The 15,397-nt window shown below is 37.6% G+C and overlaps 1 protein-coding gene and 1 long non-coding RNA gene across 3 annotated transcripts; one reads left to right on the plus strand and one right to left on the minus strand.

Annotated features, from left to right (window-relative positions):
- LOC127633495 (cdc42 effector protein 1-like) lies at positions 1-9,052 on the minus strand. 2 transcript variants are annotated; one of them, XM_052112646.1, is made up of 4 exons: positions 8,879-9,052; positions 4,131-4,611; positions 2,499-3,403; positions 1-638 (listed from the first exon to the last, which is right to left on the minus strand). In XM_052112646.1, exons 3-4 carry the CDS (start codon positions 2,950-2,952, stop codon positions 4-6), a joined length of 1,089 nt encoding a protein of 362 aa, XP_051968606.1. In that variant the 5' UTR covers positions 2,953-3,403; positions 4,131-4,611; positions 8,879-9,052; the 3' UTR covers positions 1-3. The 2 variants fall into 2 exon arrangements, with proteins under 2 accessions (XP_051968606.1, XP_051968605.1); XM_052112645.1 differs by lacking the exon at positions 8,879-9,052 and adding an exon at positions 8,546-8,660.
- A 40-nt stretch (positions 9,053-9,092) lies between these two features.
- Positions 9,093-14,880, plus strand: LOC127633497 (uncharacterized). Its single transcript, XR_007969218.1, has 3 exons — positions 9,093-9,166; positions 12,287-12,393; positions 14,785-14,880. It is a non-coding gene; the product is annotated as an uncharacterized LOC127633497 (long non-coding RNA).
- The last annotated feature ends 517 nt before the right edge of the window (positions 14,881-15,397 follow it).

A 15,397-nucleotide genomic window follows, 5' to 3' on the forward strand; every position in this document is an offset into this window, starting at 1 on the left:
GTGTTAGACTTTGATCTCGTCTTCCTCATCAAGGTACGTGTATGTTACTCCCCTGAAAGAGTTGTTGGTGTTTGTATTCCTGAGTCCTTCACTCCCATAATGACGTGCCAGAACATCAGCAGCCCTCTTGAAACTCTCTGGCTCCATGCCATGATCTTCAACATCATAGGAACACATCAGATCCCTCACTTTGGACTTTTTTGGTGACTCACCATTTACAAAGTCTGAATGCTTCCACTCTCCACCATACAATCGTGTCCTGCCCTCATTGTCTTCTCGCAGGAGGGAGTCCACCAATGACATGGTTGCATAGGAGTCCACTTCAGAGTTCAGATCATCAGTCAGTCCAAATGAGGGACTGGCCTCATGTGTCTTTTCACTGACAGGGTCGCCCTTTTCCGACATAGGGCTGTCAATTAAGGCAAAGACTTCAGACATAAGGGAGGGACCCAGATCGAAGGTGAAAGAGTTCATGGAGTCAGCAAGACTGACTGAGTCTGAACAGGGAAAGGAGGGGACACCAGTGTCCATAAGCGAGCCTCGGTGGATTTCGGGAGGGCAGGCTGGGGGAGGGCTGCCCTGGGCTGGATGCTCAGTGCGAGACAGCCTTGGCAAGGTGACAAAGCCAGACTCCAAACCTACAAAACAAGAAAGAAACACAAAAAAATATTAGACCTGCATTCATTTCCATCCTGGTTTAGGCGGTTTTATGTTGGTTTCTAATGAATTGCACACTGTAGTATTTCTTTATTTTATTTCTTTCACTATTTTTTGGTGTTGCAATTTTTGTACTGTACTGTATTGTATTTCTTGTTTCTTATTTCTCCTATTATTTAATTTACATCTACTGCTTTAACATCTTCCATGTCTCCCAAGGGATTATTATAGTCCTATCCTATCCTATCCTATCCTATCCAATTGCTGGTTTGATGCCAGTCTAGCTGATCATCAGAGACTTATGTCTCTGCAGAACAAAAATAGATCCTTTTCAACCGCTTTACATTATATGCCTAATACACTGAGATTCCCTATTTTCATTGGATAGTTCAGAAATGCCTATCCTGGTTTGGAAATGTCCACTGATTGCATTGAGATTCCCTACTTTCATTGGACAGTTGAAAAACTGTGGCACCAGCAAAAAAGTCTGTTCTACTAGTATGATCTTTCTTAAAGTAGTTTACAAACCTTGTGGGGACCCCAAACCTTGTGTGCCCATGAGAGTTTTTATTGTGTGAACTTTTGATTTATGATTTACCTTTTTGAACAACAGATGGCACTAGCACACTGCATTTTAGCATTTGCTGACAGCAGCAACAGAAACTAATAATTTCAGTCATGTGGCCAGACCAGATGCCCTTAATTATGTGAGTTTCGAACTTATAAAGACTTGGCATAGTAAGGGCAGAAATGACTAATTATAGGGAAACTATAAATTTTTTGGATACAGGAAAACACTTCACATTAATGTAAATTGAACTCTAAAGTGGGATTTGTGTTCAGCATTAAAAAACCTCATTCATAGCTCCTGGTCAGAACATTGTTAGTTTTCAGATTGAGTCATTCATTTAACCAGGAGTAACACTTAGTATCCATAATAAATATCCAAATAATTACAACTACATTTTTTGACTTTTTAAATAATTTCATTAATATCACTAAACAAACTTTATTAATGTCCACAGTCAAAGTTAGAGTCGACAGTAGATGTAAGTTCTGTGTATATTTATAACTTTGTAGGGGTTGTGTTTTTGAATAGGCTAACCTGTAGAGCAGCCAGTGAGGCATGTTTGAGGTATTTGTATGGGTGAGGCATAGGAATTCAGACACAGATCGCTGAACTGTAATGTCTGGGTCTTGTATTCTTGAGTCTGGGATTGCCACAGTTGTGCAAATGGTTAATCAAACACTTTGTTTGATCTGCCTAATGTTTTCCTGGATGACAAAACAGCAATCCACAAACATATTTAATTCAGACAAAATGTGCATCTAAAACACACATTATTTATCTCTGCAACTGTTGTTCATTAAAGGTGAAGTTTTAAAGGTGTTTTCAAACAGGTTTCCCCGAACAAACTCCCTGTCTGCTATTGGTTACATATCAGGTTGTCCTGCATAAAACTCACACCATTGGTTGAGCCAGTGCTGCTATGTCTGGCTGATTGAGACGGTCAACCAAACAAAGCAATGTTTTGAAAGTGCCACAGAACCACAGCATTTACACTTTCGGAGGGAATCCATCTATGAATGGATTACTCATAGTTGTTTCTGCACATAAAGCTGGAATAGGTAAAATTATTTTAACAGTAAAAAATTAGTTTCACCTACAAGAGAAATCTTCACAATTATCTTAAGAAAAGCTCAGTTATCCCCAAGCACATTGGGTGTAAGTGCACTACGTTTACATAGTGTATTTTGATCTAATCACCATTACTAATTAAGTGAATCTGACTTAATGAGACTGTAAAATGTAGCTTTGATGTGAACACCGATGGACTCACCATACAAGTATGTGGATGTCTCTGGTGTTTTGGGTGAACTAGGGAAAAGTACTTTAACAGGACAACCGTTGGGTGAGTCCACGTCCAGATGGGGGAGGGAGATGGCATTTTTTATGATTGGAGAAATGGGAGGAGGTGGGGGTGACAGGTCCTTTGAGCCAACGCAGGGCTTGTTTGGGGTCTTGCGGACATGGCGAAGTGTGCGGGAGAAGAAACCTTCATTCTTCTCTGAGGTGGAGGAAGTGTCTCCATCTGCATTACTTCCTGCTCCACCATGGTTACTGAGGAACGAAGTGTCCCCAAACACGTCCCCTCCGCGGCCCACATGCATGGTGTGGCGGAAGTCACCCAGTGGGGGGCTGATCATGTCCGGAGTGAGGTCACCTTTAAAGCGACGCTTTCCTGAGGAGTGGGACACCAGACCCTTCAGGCCAGAGAGCTTGCCCAAGTTCATGGTTTCTCCAGGTAGAAATTGTAGGTACTACCGTCCACAATACAAAACCTATCTAAAAATGGTGAGAAAGGTATCCAAATATATTCGTTTCACCCTTGCATCAGAACTACACAGAATAAAACATTTGAAAGCTGCAGTTGATTGTAATGTTTCTTCTTACAGTTTTTCAAAAAGTAGACACTTTCAGCTGTGTCCCGTTTTTGCCACTGGTCTTTGTTCATATCCAGAAAGATTCAGTGAAGATAAATGTGAGCTGAAAATATGCATGTCTCCAATTCCTGAAAACCTCTGGTGCATATGTGGTCAGAGATTCTGGGCTTTACAGTTGTTCTGGGAAGAAAAAATCAGCTCAGAAATAAATTCAGCTTTAGCTGCATATATCTATGTGGTTAAGAACTGAGACCATGTACTCCTTCTTCAGTAAGGTCCAGAAGGTCTGCTGCTACAAGTTCTGTAAGATCAAATGTTAACAAAATATATAAGAATTTTTTTTCCATACAAATGAAGTGATTCTGTGTTTATTTTATGAGAAGTTAGCACTGAAATATTAAATTATCAACTTTTTGATGTGAAAGTTTATTTAAAAATAAATAAAATTCAGACTGCTTTGACTCCTCTGACATTCACCTTGAAATGTGGCAAAAAAAAAAAAAAGAAATTAAGAATTATTTTAAGCATTTCCAGTATCTTGGTCATTAACTTGTAGGTCATCTTGTTTAAAAAGCTTTTTAACAAGGCAATTTTCATAAATATTTAGCAAAAGCAGTAATTACAAGCCATTCTTTCATTTATGAGCTTTCCACTGTAACATGCCACCCACATTTAGTCTGACTTTATTAGTAGTTTATTCAATCTTTTGTGGGATTGCATCAGCTCTCAGCAGTCTTTTAATTTGTGTTTAAATCCTTGAGAATCCCTTTAAAGGAATGAGTTCTTATGTCTCATTCCATCAATTTATGACAAGGTCTGTTCTGTCTATGTTGTGCGTTTGACCCTAAATTACCACTAAAGAGCACTTAGCTTGTGTAATAAGCACACACCATTTAGCCAAACCCTTTATCTAATTAGTGTCAGATCATAAATCACATCCAACCTGCTATTTGGACCTGGGAGAAACTCTAGAAACATCATCCTTCACTATTCCCACTCACTTTGAAAAACATACAATGGTAACATACCTGAATCAACCCTTTGTCTAATCAGTGTGACTGTATGCTTTCTTAATCCAAGTTCATTCAGTGACCTCAGCCCTGCACCCTGCTGCTGTGTGAGTCTGGCTCAATCCCAAACCCTCCAGACAGGCTTGTTGCTTTATCCCTGCACATGTACTCATATGCTGAGCGGAGCCACTCGGTCCTCATACTCTTCCACTCCTACTGGCCTCTGCTCCTGATCCTTTGTTTTGAGAGATACGCAAATCCAGCGACCCCGCTATACAGGAACCCCCCGGGGGAGATAAAGGTGTCTTTAAAATACAGTAAATTAGATGTAATAATCAGGGGCAATAGTGTGTCTTGAGGGAGGCTCCTTAAGGATTGATCATGTCCAGGATTAGCCCCAAATCCCTCTTCCCTTCCTTCTCCCCAAACCCCCCTCTGCTGGCTTTAGTCCACTCAGCTGTCCTGGTTTGGAGGATTTCTTGTCAAATCAACAAACCTCCTGTATGAGAGAGTGAGACAGATGTAGCACAGATCACGATCAACAACAATTAAATTAATTTTGCTCATATTAGGTCAACATGGTAGATTTTTCCTTGTATGTTTTTGTGTACAGTTCCAGATCTGTGGTCTAAAATGACATTGTACCCCAACTATACTTTTAACATCTTCTGAGAAATGCCAATAGTTGGGGAAATGCGGTTGAACACAGGGGTCTTAAACAGGGTCCATGGTGGTACTGTGGTGGAACCACCAATTATTGTTGGATCTCAGTTTAAATTGAAAGAAAAAATAAAAATACTTTGTGCTAAATAATATTAGAATATTAAGTTAACTTTAACCAAAGCTGAAGTTAAGAGGCTAAAGTGCAGTTAAAGGTTTAATTGTCCCACCCACATTATGTATGGAGTAAAATTTAAATATACTCTTATGTACAAGTACTGTAATGTACAAGAAGTATATCAATCTGCACATCAGTAATGACGATTTCAATGTCTTTGCAATGTAAGGCTTTAACAAATTAAATTCATTACGATGATAATATATACATGTTATTAAAGGCCATCCTTCAAGTGCAACACTCAATTATATTCAATACGTAACAGGGGACCCTGCTTTGTTGCACTATTTACCAAGGAGTCCTTGGCCTAAGAAAGGTTGAAGAACCTTGTGCTAAACATAATATAACCCAATGTTTCCATCTGGTACATTGACATTTACCAGGGCTGCTGTTGCCTCTTGACATGACAAATAGCCATAGACAAAAACACACTGTCTAGAATTTGGGTAGCTGTTGCTATTTATTACAAACAATGCAATTATGTCTGGAAAATGGCTGTGCATTGTTTGAATGAAGAAGATGTGCATGTCAACCCCGTAAACCACAGTCTAATAGAACCCGTGTGTGTAAATGCATTCCTGGGAGAAATATCTCTGCACTCTGTCTATTGCAGACAGCCAGTACAGTACCCACATCTCAGATTGGAAACATGTTTCAATTTGCCTCCTCTTTCTCTCGGTGGGATTGCCAGTCTTTCTGCATATGAGCATAAGGCTGCATTCAAGTTCACTGAAAAAACTGATCCATCTGATCACTTTAATAGCACTTGCATTTCGCAACCCTCAACTGCAGATTCATAATATTATGTCACTGAAATAAGTGATTTGAACAAACATTGTCCTTTTGGGTGAAATTTTTTTCAATAAGTGCTGTTTGTTAATCTTTTCCTAAATTTCCCCTTTCCCCCAAACAATATCTTGATCAGTTAGTCTACACTACTTTGTAACCTTGTTAACCAGGTGGACAAACATTCAAGATAAGGCCTCATTTTTCCCTTCACCTATTGACCTCCACTCTTTTCTGGGCTCTAATGTGGTCTAAATAAAAAGAATGCAGCCTTGGACTAAATCAAGATTACAAATATAATGATATATTAATGCTTTTGTTATCTGACCATATACTTTTTTTACTCAAAGCAGTCTGTTCTCCATGACCACTTGATAGTGTGGGTCCAGGATGTGAAAAAAAAAATGAAATGACAATCACAATGGTCAAAGAGCCGATCTCAGCTTTAATATCTCTCCTACTGCTACAACTAGTCTGAGATTGGACACCATAATAAAACTATTAAAAGGCTCATGACATGAGGAATCAAATTTTCCTTGATCGTTTGACATATACAGTAAGAGGTCATTGTGCTATTAAAATATAATGTAAGTTTCAGAACTCAAAACTTCCTCCTGACTGCAAAAAAGAGACAAACTGTCAAAACGACTCATTCTCTACTTTCTCAACATTGTGATGTCACACTGTGGTAGACATTTGCATCTGACCACCTCCACAACAATACGTCCTTGCCTACTTTACCTTAAAGGAATATTACGGATTCAATACAAGTTAAGCTCAATTGACATCATTTGTGGCATAATGTTGATTACCACAAAAATCTATTTCAACTCGTCCCCGCTTTTCTTAAAAAAAAAAAAATCAAGGTTCTTCAAAAAAATAAAATTCTCTCATGATTTACTCAGCCTCAAGCCATCCCAGATTTGTATGACTTTCTTCTACTGAATACAAATTAAGATTTTTCAAAGAACATCTCAACTCTGTAGGTCCTCACAATGCAATGGGAGAATGGGTGTCAAAATCTTGAAGCTCCAAAATGCACATAACCACAGCATAAAAGTAATCCATAAGACTCCAGTGGTTAAATCCATATCTTCTGAAGTGATATGATAAGTGTGGCTGAGAAACAGTCCTTTTTTACTGTCACCCTCCACTTTCAATTTTACATTCTTCTTCTTTTGTTTTTGATGATTTGCATTCTACTGGGCATGGAGGAGAATTTAATATTGATCTGTTTCTCACCAGCACCTATTATATCGTTTCAGACGTCTTTTGGATTACTTTGAAGCTGTTTATGTGCATTTTGGATCTTTAACATTTTGTCACCCATTTACTTGTATTGTATGGACCTACAGAGCTGAAAAAATCTTTGTGTCCTGCAGTAAGAAAGAAAGTCATACACATCACATTAGGGTGAGTATAATGAGAGAATTTTCATTTTTGGGTGAGCTATCCCTTTAAGCTTATACATTTCTAAAAGCACTTACATTAATTCTTCTGTTAAAACTCATGTATTATTTGAGCTGTATAGTTTAAATCATAATTTTACAGTCGTTTTAGGGTTTGTTGACATTTCATCGTCATGGCAACAAAGACATAAAATTGGCAATAACTTTACACAAAAAAATGTTAGTAAGTGATTTTATCACACTTAAATCATGTTAACATACATTGTTTATGTCTTGTGGCTATACTTTTCAAGTGAGTATTTTAATGTTCAAAAATTGTCCCATTCACTTCCATTGTAAGTGCCTCACTGTCACCTTGATTTTTTACATTTATGCATTCAGCAGACACTTTTATCCAAAGCAACTTACAGTGCAATTATTACAGGGACAATCCCCCTGGAACAACCTGGAGTTAAGTGCCTTGCTCAAGGACACAATGGTGGTGGCTGTGGGGTTAGAACCTGTGACCTTCTGATTAACAACCCTGTGCTTTAGCCACTACGCCACCACCTTTTTTTTTTTCTTTTCTTTTTTTTTTTTTTTTTTAGAGAAGGAGGGGCAAGTCAAAATACATTTTTGTGGCAATCAATATTGTGTCACAAATGCTGTCGATTGAGCTTAATTGTACTGAACCCAGAACATTCCTTTAACACTACTGCCCCTTCGACCACACTTTGGCACTTTAGCCCCGCCCAGTAGAGCTGAGCAGTGAGATGGCAGGTCAGTCAAGAGCAGAGAGCCAATCAGAACAGTGAGTGTTTACTGGCATTTCAGACAGAGCATCAGAATGAAGATGGAAAGTTTTCATGTTTCACAAATATTTGACATTTTGATGTTTTTTCTGATATCATAAGTTAACTTCAAGGAACATAGCCTATAAAAAAGGCATAATCCTTTAACTAATCATCATCTGAAAATGGCAGAGGTGTATTAAAGAATTTGAAAACTGAATTTCATAGCGTCATAGAAATGCCCTCCTGGCTCTCTGGTTTATACACCCACCACTGTGGCAGTACATTATAAAAGTACAGCAACTTCCAAAATTAAGAATGAGTTTTGATCATTTGTTGTGAAGCCAAATCTTTAATAATATTAATTATGGGGGGGCGGGGCCTGGGTAGCTCTGTGAGTAAAGACGCTGACTGCCACCCCTGGAGTAGTGAGTTCAAATCCAGTAACACACTTAACAAACCACATGATAAGATGCGCGGATTGACGGTCTCAGACGCGGAGGCAACTGAGATTCATCCTCCGCCACCCGGATTGAGGAATTGGACATTCCAAATTGGGGGAGAAAAATAATAAAAAATAAATAAAAAACGCTCATTATGCAAATTCCAATATATAATTAATTAACCTACTTTATCCAGAGTGAAATTACTTCAAATCCTCTTCTGACTGCTGCTCACAACGGGCATGAAGGTTGCGCTGGTACAGATTAGATTTCATGTAGGGGCTAAAGGATCCAGCTCCGTCGAGCACAACACACAAGCTTATTCTGTTTATATGCCACTGCCTACATTGATTTAATGAACACTGTCTATGCTGTTAATCAAGTTAATAATAACTACTAAACACAACACAAACTTCACATTCTAATGCACATATACATTGGAAAGTACTGACATTTTTGAAATACTGTGACAAAACTATATCATTAATGTGACTGAACTCAGCATATATACACAACTCACCTTGTTCGATTGATGAATACAAGTTTATCATGAAAAACGCGATGAATGGGATTTATCTCCTCATACGATAAGATCCAGCACTCACTGTCAGCGACGAGCATGTAACTTTTTCTCTTTTGTAGAGTCTTCTAGCGGTCTGCGTGAAGCTCTGCTACTGACTGACGCTCTCCAGTCTCGCGCTGCTGGAAGCGCGTTTGGTCAAGAGAGAATCAGGGGACGGGCGTTTCAAAGACTACAAGGGGGGAAAATACCGCCAATATGTAAGCCACGAGTCTGCACACCTCTCAGGTAGTCGAGAGTTAAAATAATTTAAAGTAACTCTTTTATTATTCAAAAATAAAATAAAATGGTGAAATGTTTAATATCAGAGTCATAAAAAAAAAAAATAAATAAAAATAAATAAATAAATATATATGTATGTATAGTAATTTCGAATAATCTCTTCTTTAAAAAATAAAAGTCGAGGTTACGGTGAGGGACTCCCAATAGAAGGGAATGGACCCATTTTTGGAGGGATTAAAGGCAGAAATGCGAAGCTTATAATTTTATTAAATTACTTGTATTAATTCTTTGAGCTGGAAAGTTGTTTAAATCGTTATTTTACTGTTGTTTTAGTGTTTACGCTGTTATGTTGTCATCGTGGCAATGAATTTGTGCAGTTGGATATAATTTTACAAAGAAAAGGATAGTAAGCAATTTAATCACACTAAAATCAGGTTACGCATATTGCACGGATATTGTTTACATCTTGTGGCTATACTTTTGAGTATTTTAACATTCACTGACTGGCCCCATTTACTTCCAATGTAAGTGCCTCACTGTAACAAAGATGTTTGCTATTTTTTAAGAAAAGGAGAGGCAAGTTGTAAGTACTTTTTTTTTTAATTAATACGAAATCGATAAATGCTGATGACTGACCTTAACTTGTATTGAAAATGTAATATTCCTCACAGAAATAATATGAGACTACTATTACTTATACACTATTATTCTTGTGCTCCCTCTTCCCCTAACAAAAAGTACTATGGTGGTACCATGGTACAGAGATAATACCACGTGAATACCATATCCATACCCCAAAAATTTGGGACAATATGAAAAATGCTAATGAATGATTTGTAAATTATGTTCATCCTTTGCTATATTGAAAGCACTACAACTACATGTTACATGTTTTGCCTTGTGAAATTATTTTATGTACAGTAATTTCAAATCAGATGATTGCAACATGCTCCAAAAAGTTAAGACAGGCAAATGTAGGGTACGTTTATATGACAACGATGTACTAAAAACAGAAACGTTTTTCCTTTGCGTTTTTGAAAAGTTTTGCATAGAGACGACAACGTTGTCAAAACGACCCCATTCACACGGATCTGTGAAAACTAAAAATGCTGTATAATGCATGCCAGGCCAGTAGTTGGCAATGTCACTTTGTAAAGAAACACTACACACCTGTGCACATAAGCATTCTTCCACAGAGCGGTGAATACAAACATGAAGATGGTTAAAGCATTGCGCAATTTTGTCTGGACGGATGATGAGGTTGCGATAACTGAGACGATAATGGTATCGTTTTCAAAAACGTACACTTTGAAACCCGTTTTCAAAAGTTTGCGTTTTCAGACCCCAAAATGGCGTTGTCGTGTAAACGTACAGCCAAATGTTTTCTGTTTTTAGTTGAAAACATTGTCGTGTAAACGGCCACTAAGACTACACCTAAGACACACTAATACGTTTTCATTTGAAAAGGCATCTTTTTCCTCTCCATTTTGGAATTCAGTCCACTCTGAGATGGCGTGTTTGTCTGCAAAAACTGAGCTTTTTGAAAACGCACTCCAAAGTGGATAAAATTGAAAACACAGTTTTGCATTGTAGTGTGGACTGTGAAAACGGATACATCTAAAAATTATGATGTATTTGTTGTCATGTGATGCAGTCATGTGATCTATCTAACTAAAGCAGTCAAGATGGTGGCCCATGTTATAGCAGCGCTGTTGAACTTGATTCTTTGATAGTGTTGTAAAAAATTAATGTTACTTTTGTACAACCATCACATTGCATCCTTCAAAGATGAAGGAAAGTTTACTCGGAATTGATGTCAGGCGATGGAACACAAAGACAATTGCGTTTCAGACCGAACATGCAATGGGGATTTTTGCAACTTTTTGGAAAACGCTGGAAAAAGTTAGTGTGGACGGAGAGCGTTTTAAAATGAATACACCGTTTTAAAATGTATCCGGATTATTGTAGACGTAGCCTAACAATTTGATGAGTTAAAATAACAAGGTGATGTGAAACATTGTGTCATAGTATATATAAGGAACCTCCAAAAACAGCCTAGTACTTCAAGAGCAAGGATCATTCAAGACATGTCAATTTGCCAACAGATGCTTCAGCAAATAATCCTGAACTTTGAGAACAATGTTCCCCAAAGACAAATTGAAAGTATTTTGGGGCATTTCACCCTCCACAGTGCACAATATAGTTAAAAGATACAAGGAATCTGGTCAAATCTTGGTGTGTAAAGGGCAGAGGTCACTGTCTTTAAAAACGGCATTCATCTGTAATGGATAACATGAACATGGGTTTGGGATTACTTTAGTAAACCTTTGTTATTCAAAACCACTCGCCACTGCATCCACAGATGCAAGTTAAGACTTAACAATGCAAAGCAGAAGCCATACATCAACACTGTACAGAAGTGACTTCTCTGGGCTCTGTCTCATCTTAGATGGAAAGTAGAACTGTGGAATTGTGTTTTTTGGTCCGATGAGTCCACATTTCAAATCGTTTTTGAAAAACACATTTGTCGTGTTCTCCGGGCCAAAGAAGAAAAGGACCATCCAAGCTGTTATCAACGTCAGGTCAAAAAGCCAGTGTCTGTATGGGCCAGGGGTGTGTCTGTGTCTGTGCCCATGGCATGGGTAACTCACATTTGTGAGGGCTTTTTTGGACCAGCATCTTTTCCAGGGACGTCCTGGAATTTTCAGCAGGACAATTTCAAACCACATACTGGCCAAATAAGCAGAGAGTGTGGGTGCTAGATTGGCCTGAGTATGTGTGGTGCATTATGAAGGGCACAATACAGCTATGAAGACCCCGTATAATTGTGCAGCTGAAGACCTGCATAATGGATGAATGGGGGAACGTCATGACTTGACAAACTTGTGTCTTCAGTGCCTAAATGCTTAATAAGTGTTATTAAAAGAAATGGTGATGTTTCACAGTGGTAAACACTCAACTGTCCCAACTTTTTTGGAGTGTGTTGCAAATTTGAGTCTAAATTACTGTACATAAAAAAATCTATGAAATTCACAAGGTTAAACCTCATATAATGTGTAGTTTACATTTATTTTTACATTTGGCAGACACTTTTATCCAAAGCAACTTACAGTGCAATTATTACAGGGACAATCCCCCCAGAGCAACCTGGAGTTAAGTGCCTTGCTCAAGGACACAATGGTGGTGGCCGTGGGGTTAGAACCAAGAACCAAGGACCTTCTGATTAGCAAATGGTGAATATAATTTACAAATCACTCCTTTTTGTTTTTATTAGCCTTTTTCATACTGTTCCAACTTTTTCAGAATTAGGGTACCATGTTATTCACATAGTACTCCAGAATACTTAAATGAATACAATAAAATCACCATGGTACATGTAAAAAACATAGTACCTTAATTTGTTAGTTTGTGTGTGTGCACGCATGTGGGCGGGTTTGGGTGGTTTACGAATACACATTTTTTGTTTACAAACTGGTAGTCACAAGGGTATTATGTTATTTATATGGTTTTTGAGGACATTTCTATGGAGAGTCCTCATACGTATAGCCACACCAACGTGTGTGTGTGTGTGTGTGTGTGTGTGTGTGTGTGTGTGTGTGTGACAAACACTTTAAATTAAGGCTTTATCATAAGTAAACAATGCATAGTTATCACAAACTAACCAAGAAAAATTATTTTTACAACATGAACTAATCTTTGTTTATGTTAATATTTGAAAGAAAAATTGCTAATTGTTAGTTCATGTTAATGGCTTTACTAATCTTTATGTATAGCTTACAACTTTCCATTTTGTTGTAAAAAATGTATTAGTTTGTTGAAATTAACCTTCACCAAGATTAATTAGGCCTATTCATTGTAAGTTTATGTTAAATAATGTACTGAATTAAAGTTAACAAATTTGACCTTATTGTAAAGAGCTGCAGTGACATTTAAGGCTTTATATCCCTACTGCTTTAAATCTATATCGATTGCATTTTTTTTCGGTACATATTTTTGAAATTAAACAATGAAACCTTTGGAATAGTTAAATCACTCAGCTTGAAAGGTAGAAACCTCAATAGGATTCAGTTTTATTAGCACAAGTGTATCCTCATCTTAACATCAAAACTTGTGTAGTGTTCAGGATGTGCAGCTATAATGTCTTGCTTTTTTTATTAAATTAACGCATTCCTGTTTGAGGATTTTGTTTATTTATTCTTTTAATACAGGATTTGCATAAACTGTAAAAGGCCTTATCAGTAGATCAATGAAAGGCCTGCAGTTTGTATCCTAGAGCTATGCATGAGCAACAGTGGGATATTGATTGTGATTCAGAACAGTCCTCTCATGTATTGGGAGGGAATAATGCACTGATCCATTTAAAAGCACTGCTTGTGCTGAAAGATGATGTCGATGAGTTTGTAGAAAAGCCATTTGAAAAGGTGGTAGTAGTCTAAAATAATTCAAAAGTTATGAAAAATATGCTAAAACACAACTTAAATTCTAATTATGCAAGACAAATTTCTAAACACATCCTTTTATTCCACATATCGTTTTATCTGCATTCTGTTTTCCTCTCTGTTCAACTTTCATTGCCCCGTTGAGCTTCTCTATCTTGTTCTTCCCAGAGTAAACAATCCCCTCAACTCAAGCATGCCAGCTATTTGCTGTGAATAACATGTAGCTTTTGGATGCTGTTCAAATGTTGGTCCCAAAAGGAATATTTTTGGTTTTTCTCTCCCCTTTTCGCCTTCACAACAGTCTGTCTTTTCCTTCGTCCACCCAAGTCTCCCTCCCCCCAGTTCCTCCTCTTCCTTGCACGCAAGTTCAACACTTTTATTTAGCATTTTGAGTCTGATCTGATTAGCACTCAATCATTGATTTGCTCTACCCTCAGAGCCTGATTTGTTGTTTGCTTCTGTAATGAAATGATATAAGGAATAAATAGTTATGTCTACTATGTGTTGTGCCTTTCTAATCATGGTCTCCCATGATTGCTGGACCCGTTCCCTTTTTAGCAATGTTCTCAAGACAGGAATCACAGTTAACAGGTCTGAACACCACTATGCTGAAAATTCATAGCTTATCATGGCAATGTTTATTGAGGTCAGAATTGAACGATGTCCTGAGGCTGGCTTTCCTCTATGCTACTTCTTAATGAACTCTGAACTAACAAATAGTGAGTGTTGAAGTTTGCAATATCATGTTTGCTTTCAAAAGCTTCTAATAGATGACAAAGACATTTGAACATGCATCTAGTTATTTTCACCCATGATTTGATGGTGACAAATGCGTTTGAGAAAACAATGTGATTCTTTCTTTCCCACACTTGATGCTTATTCTTGATTGAGAGGTGATTATTAAGAAATGTAAGATAAGCTTGTAATTGAGCATAGTGTACACATTGTTGACAAGTCTAGTGTTATCAGAATTTCCGCCCTTGTTGCTTTCTGTTTTGGGCTTTTTGTTTATTTCCTCCGTGACTGTGGACATGTTTTGTCCACTCGAAACTTGCTTCATTCTCATCCTGTTCTTGCAATGCCTATGAGTGTGTTGAAAGTGTCTTCTTGCATGAACATAGTTTAAATTAATTCTTCTTACTAGTATATCACTCTCGTCTCATCTCGTCTCTTCTCTGTGTTTAGACTCGGCCATCATCTCTTTGTTGAGATACTGATCATCCTGTAGTTTCCATGAAGAGAGCATGATGAGAGACCCCAATCCACATAGAAACAGCAAGGCAAGTATTAAGTAGACACACTAGGTTTATGCTCTCACACGGATGGCTCTTTATGCCCCGTTTTTTTGTCCACGTGAATGGATCTGTGATTCTTGCTCTAAGCAAATTACAGTTATTGGGCCATTAGATGTCAATAATGTTATCCAATGTGCAGTTTTCTTGTTCAGTCATTGTGACAGGGCTTTGGATATGTTCTACATGCAAAAACAGAGCTGTTCAGTTTGCAGACTAAAACTATAAAATGCATATCCATCTGTACCCCTTAAATGTGCGTTAAAAAAGACCCAGGTGAAATCTAGATGCTTGTTTTTTATAAAACGTATTTTTTCCAAGGAAAATTAACTGTAATGATAATTGCATTAATAGTTTACATTTTTAAAAGTTTGATATATATTTGTATTAAATTCTGAAGAGTTTCAGACACTTTGAAAATGGAGTAGGAGTTTTGGGTGACAGTACATATGAAATATCTCAACAACTCAAACACAAACACATACATATAAGTACAATGGATTAAG

The sequence above is a fragment of the Xyrauchen texanus genome, chromosome 40, assembly GCF_025860055.1.
Source record: "Xyrauchen texanus isolate HMW12.3.18 chromosome 40, RBS_HiC_50CHRs, whole genome shotgun sequence".
NCBI classification, from domain to species: Eukaryota; Metazoa; Chordata; class Actinopteri; order Cypriniformes; family Catostomidae; genus Xyrauchen; species Xyrauchen texanus.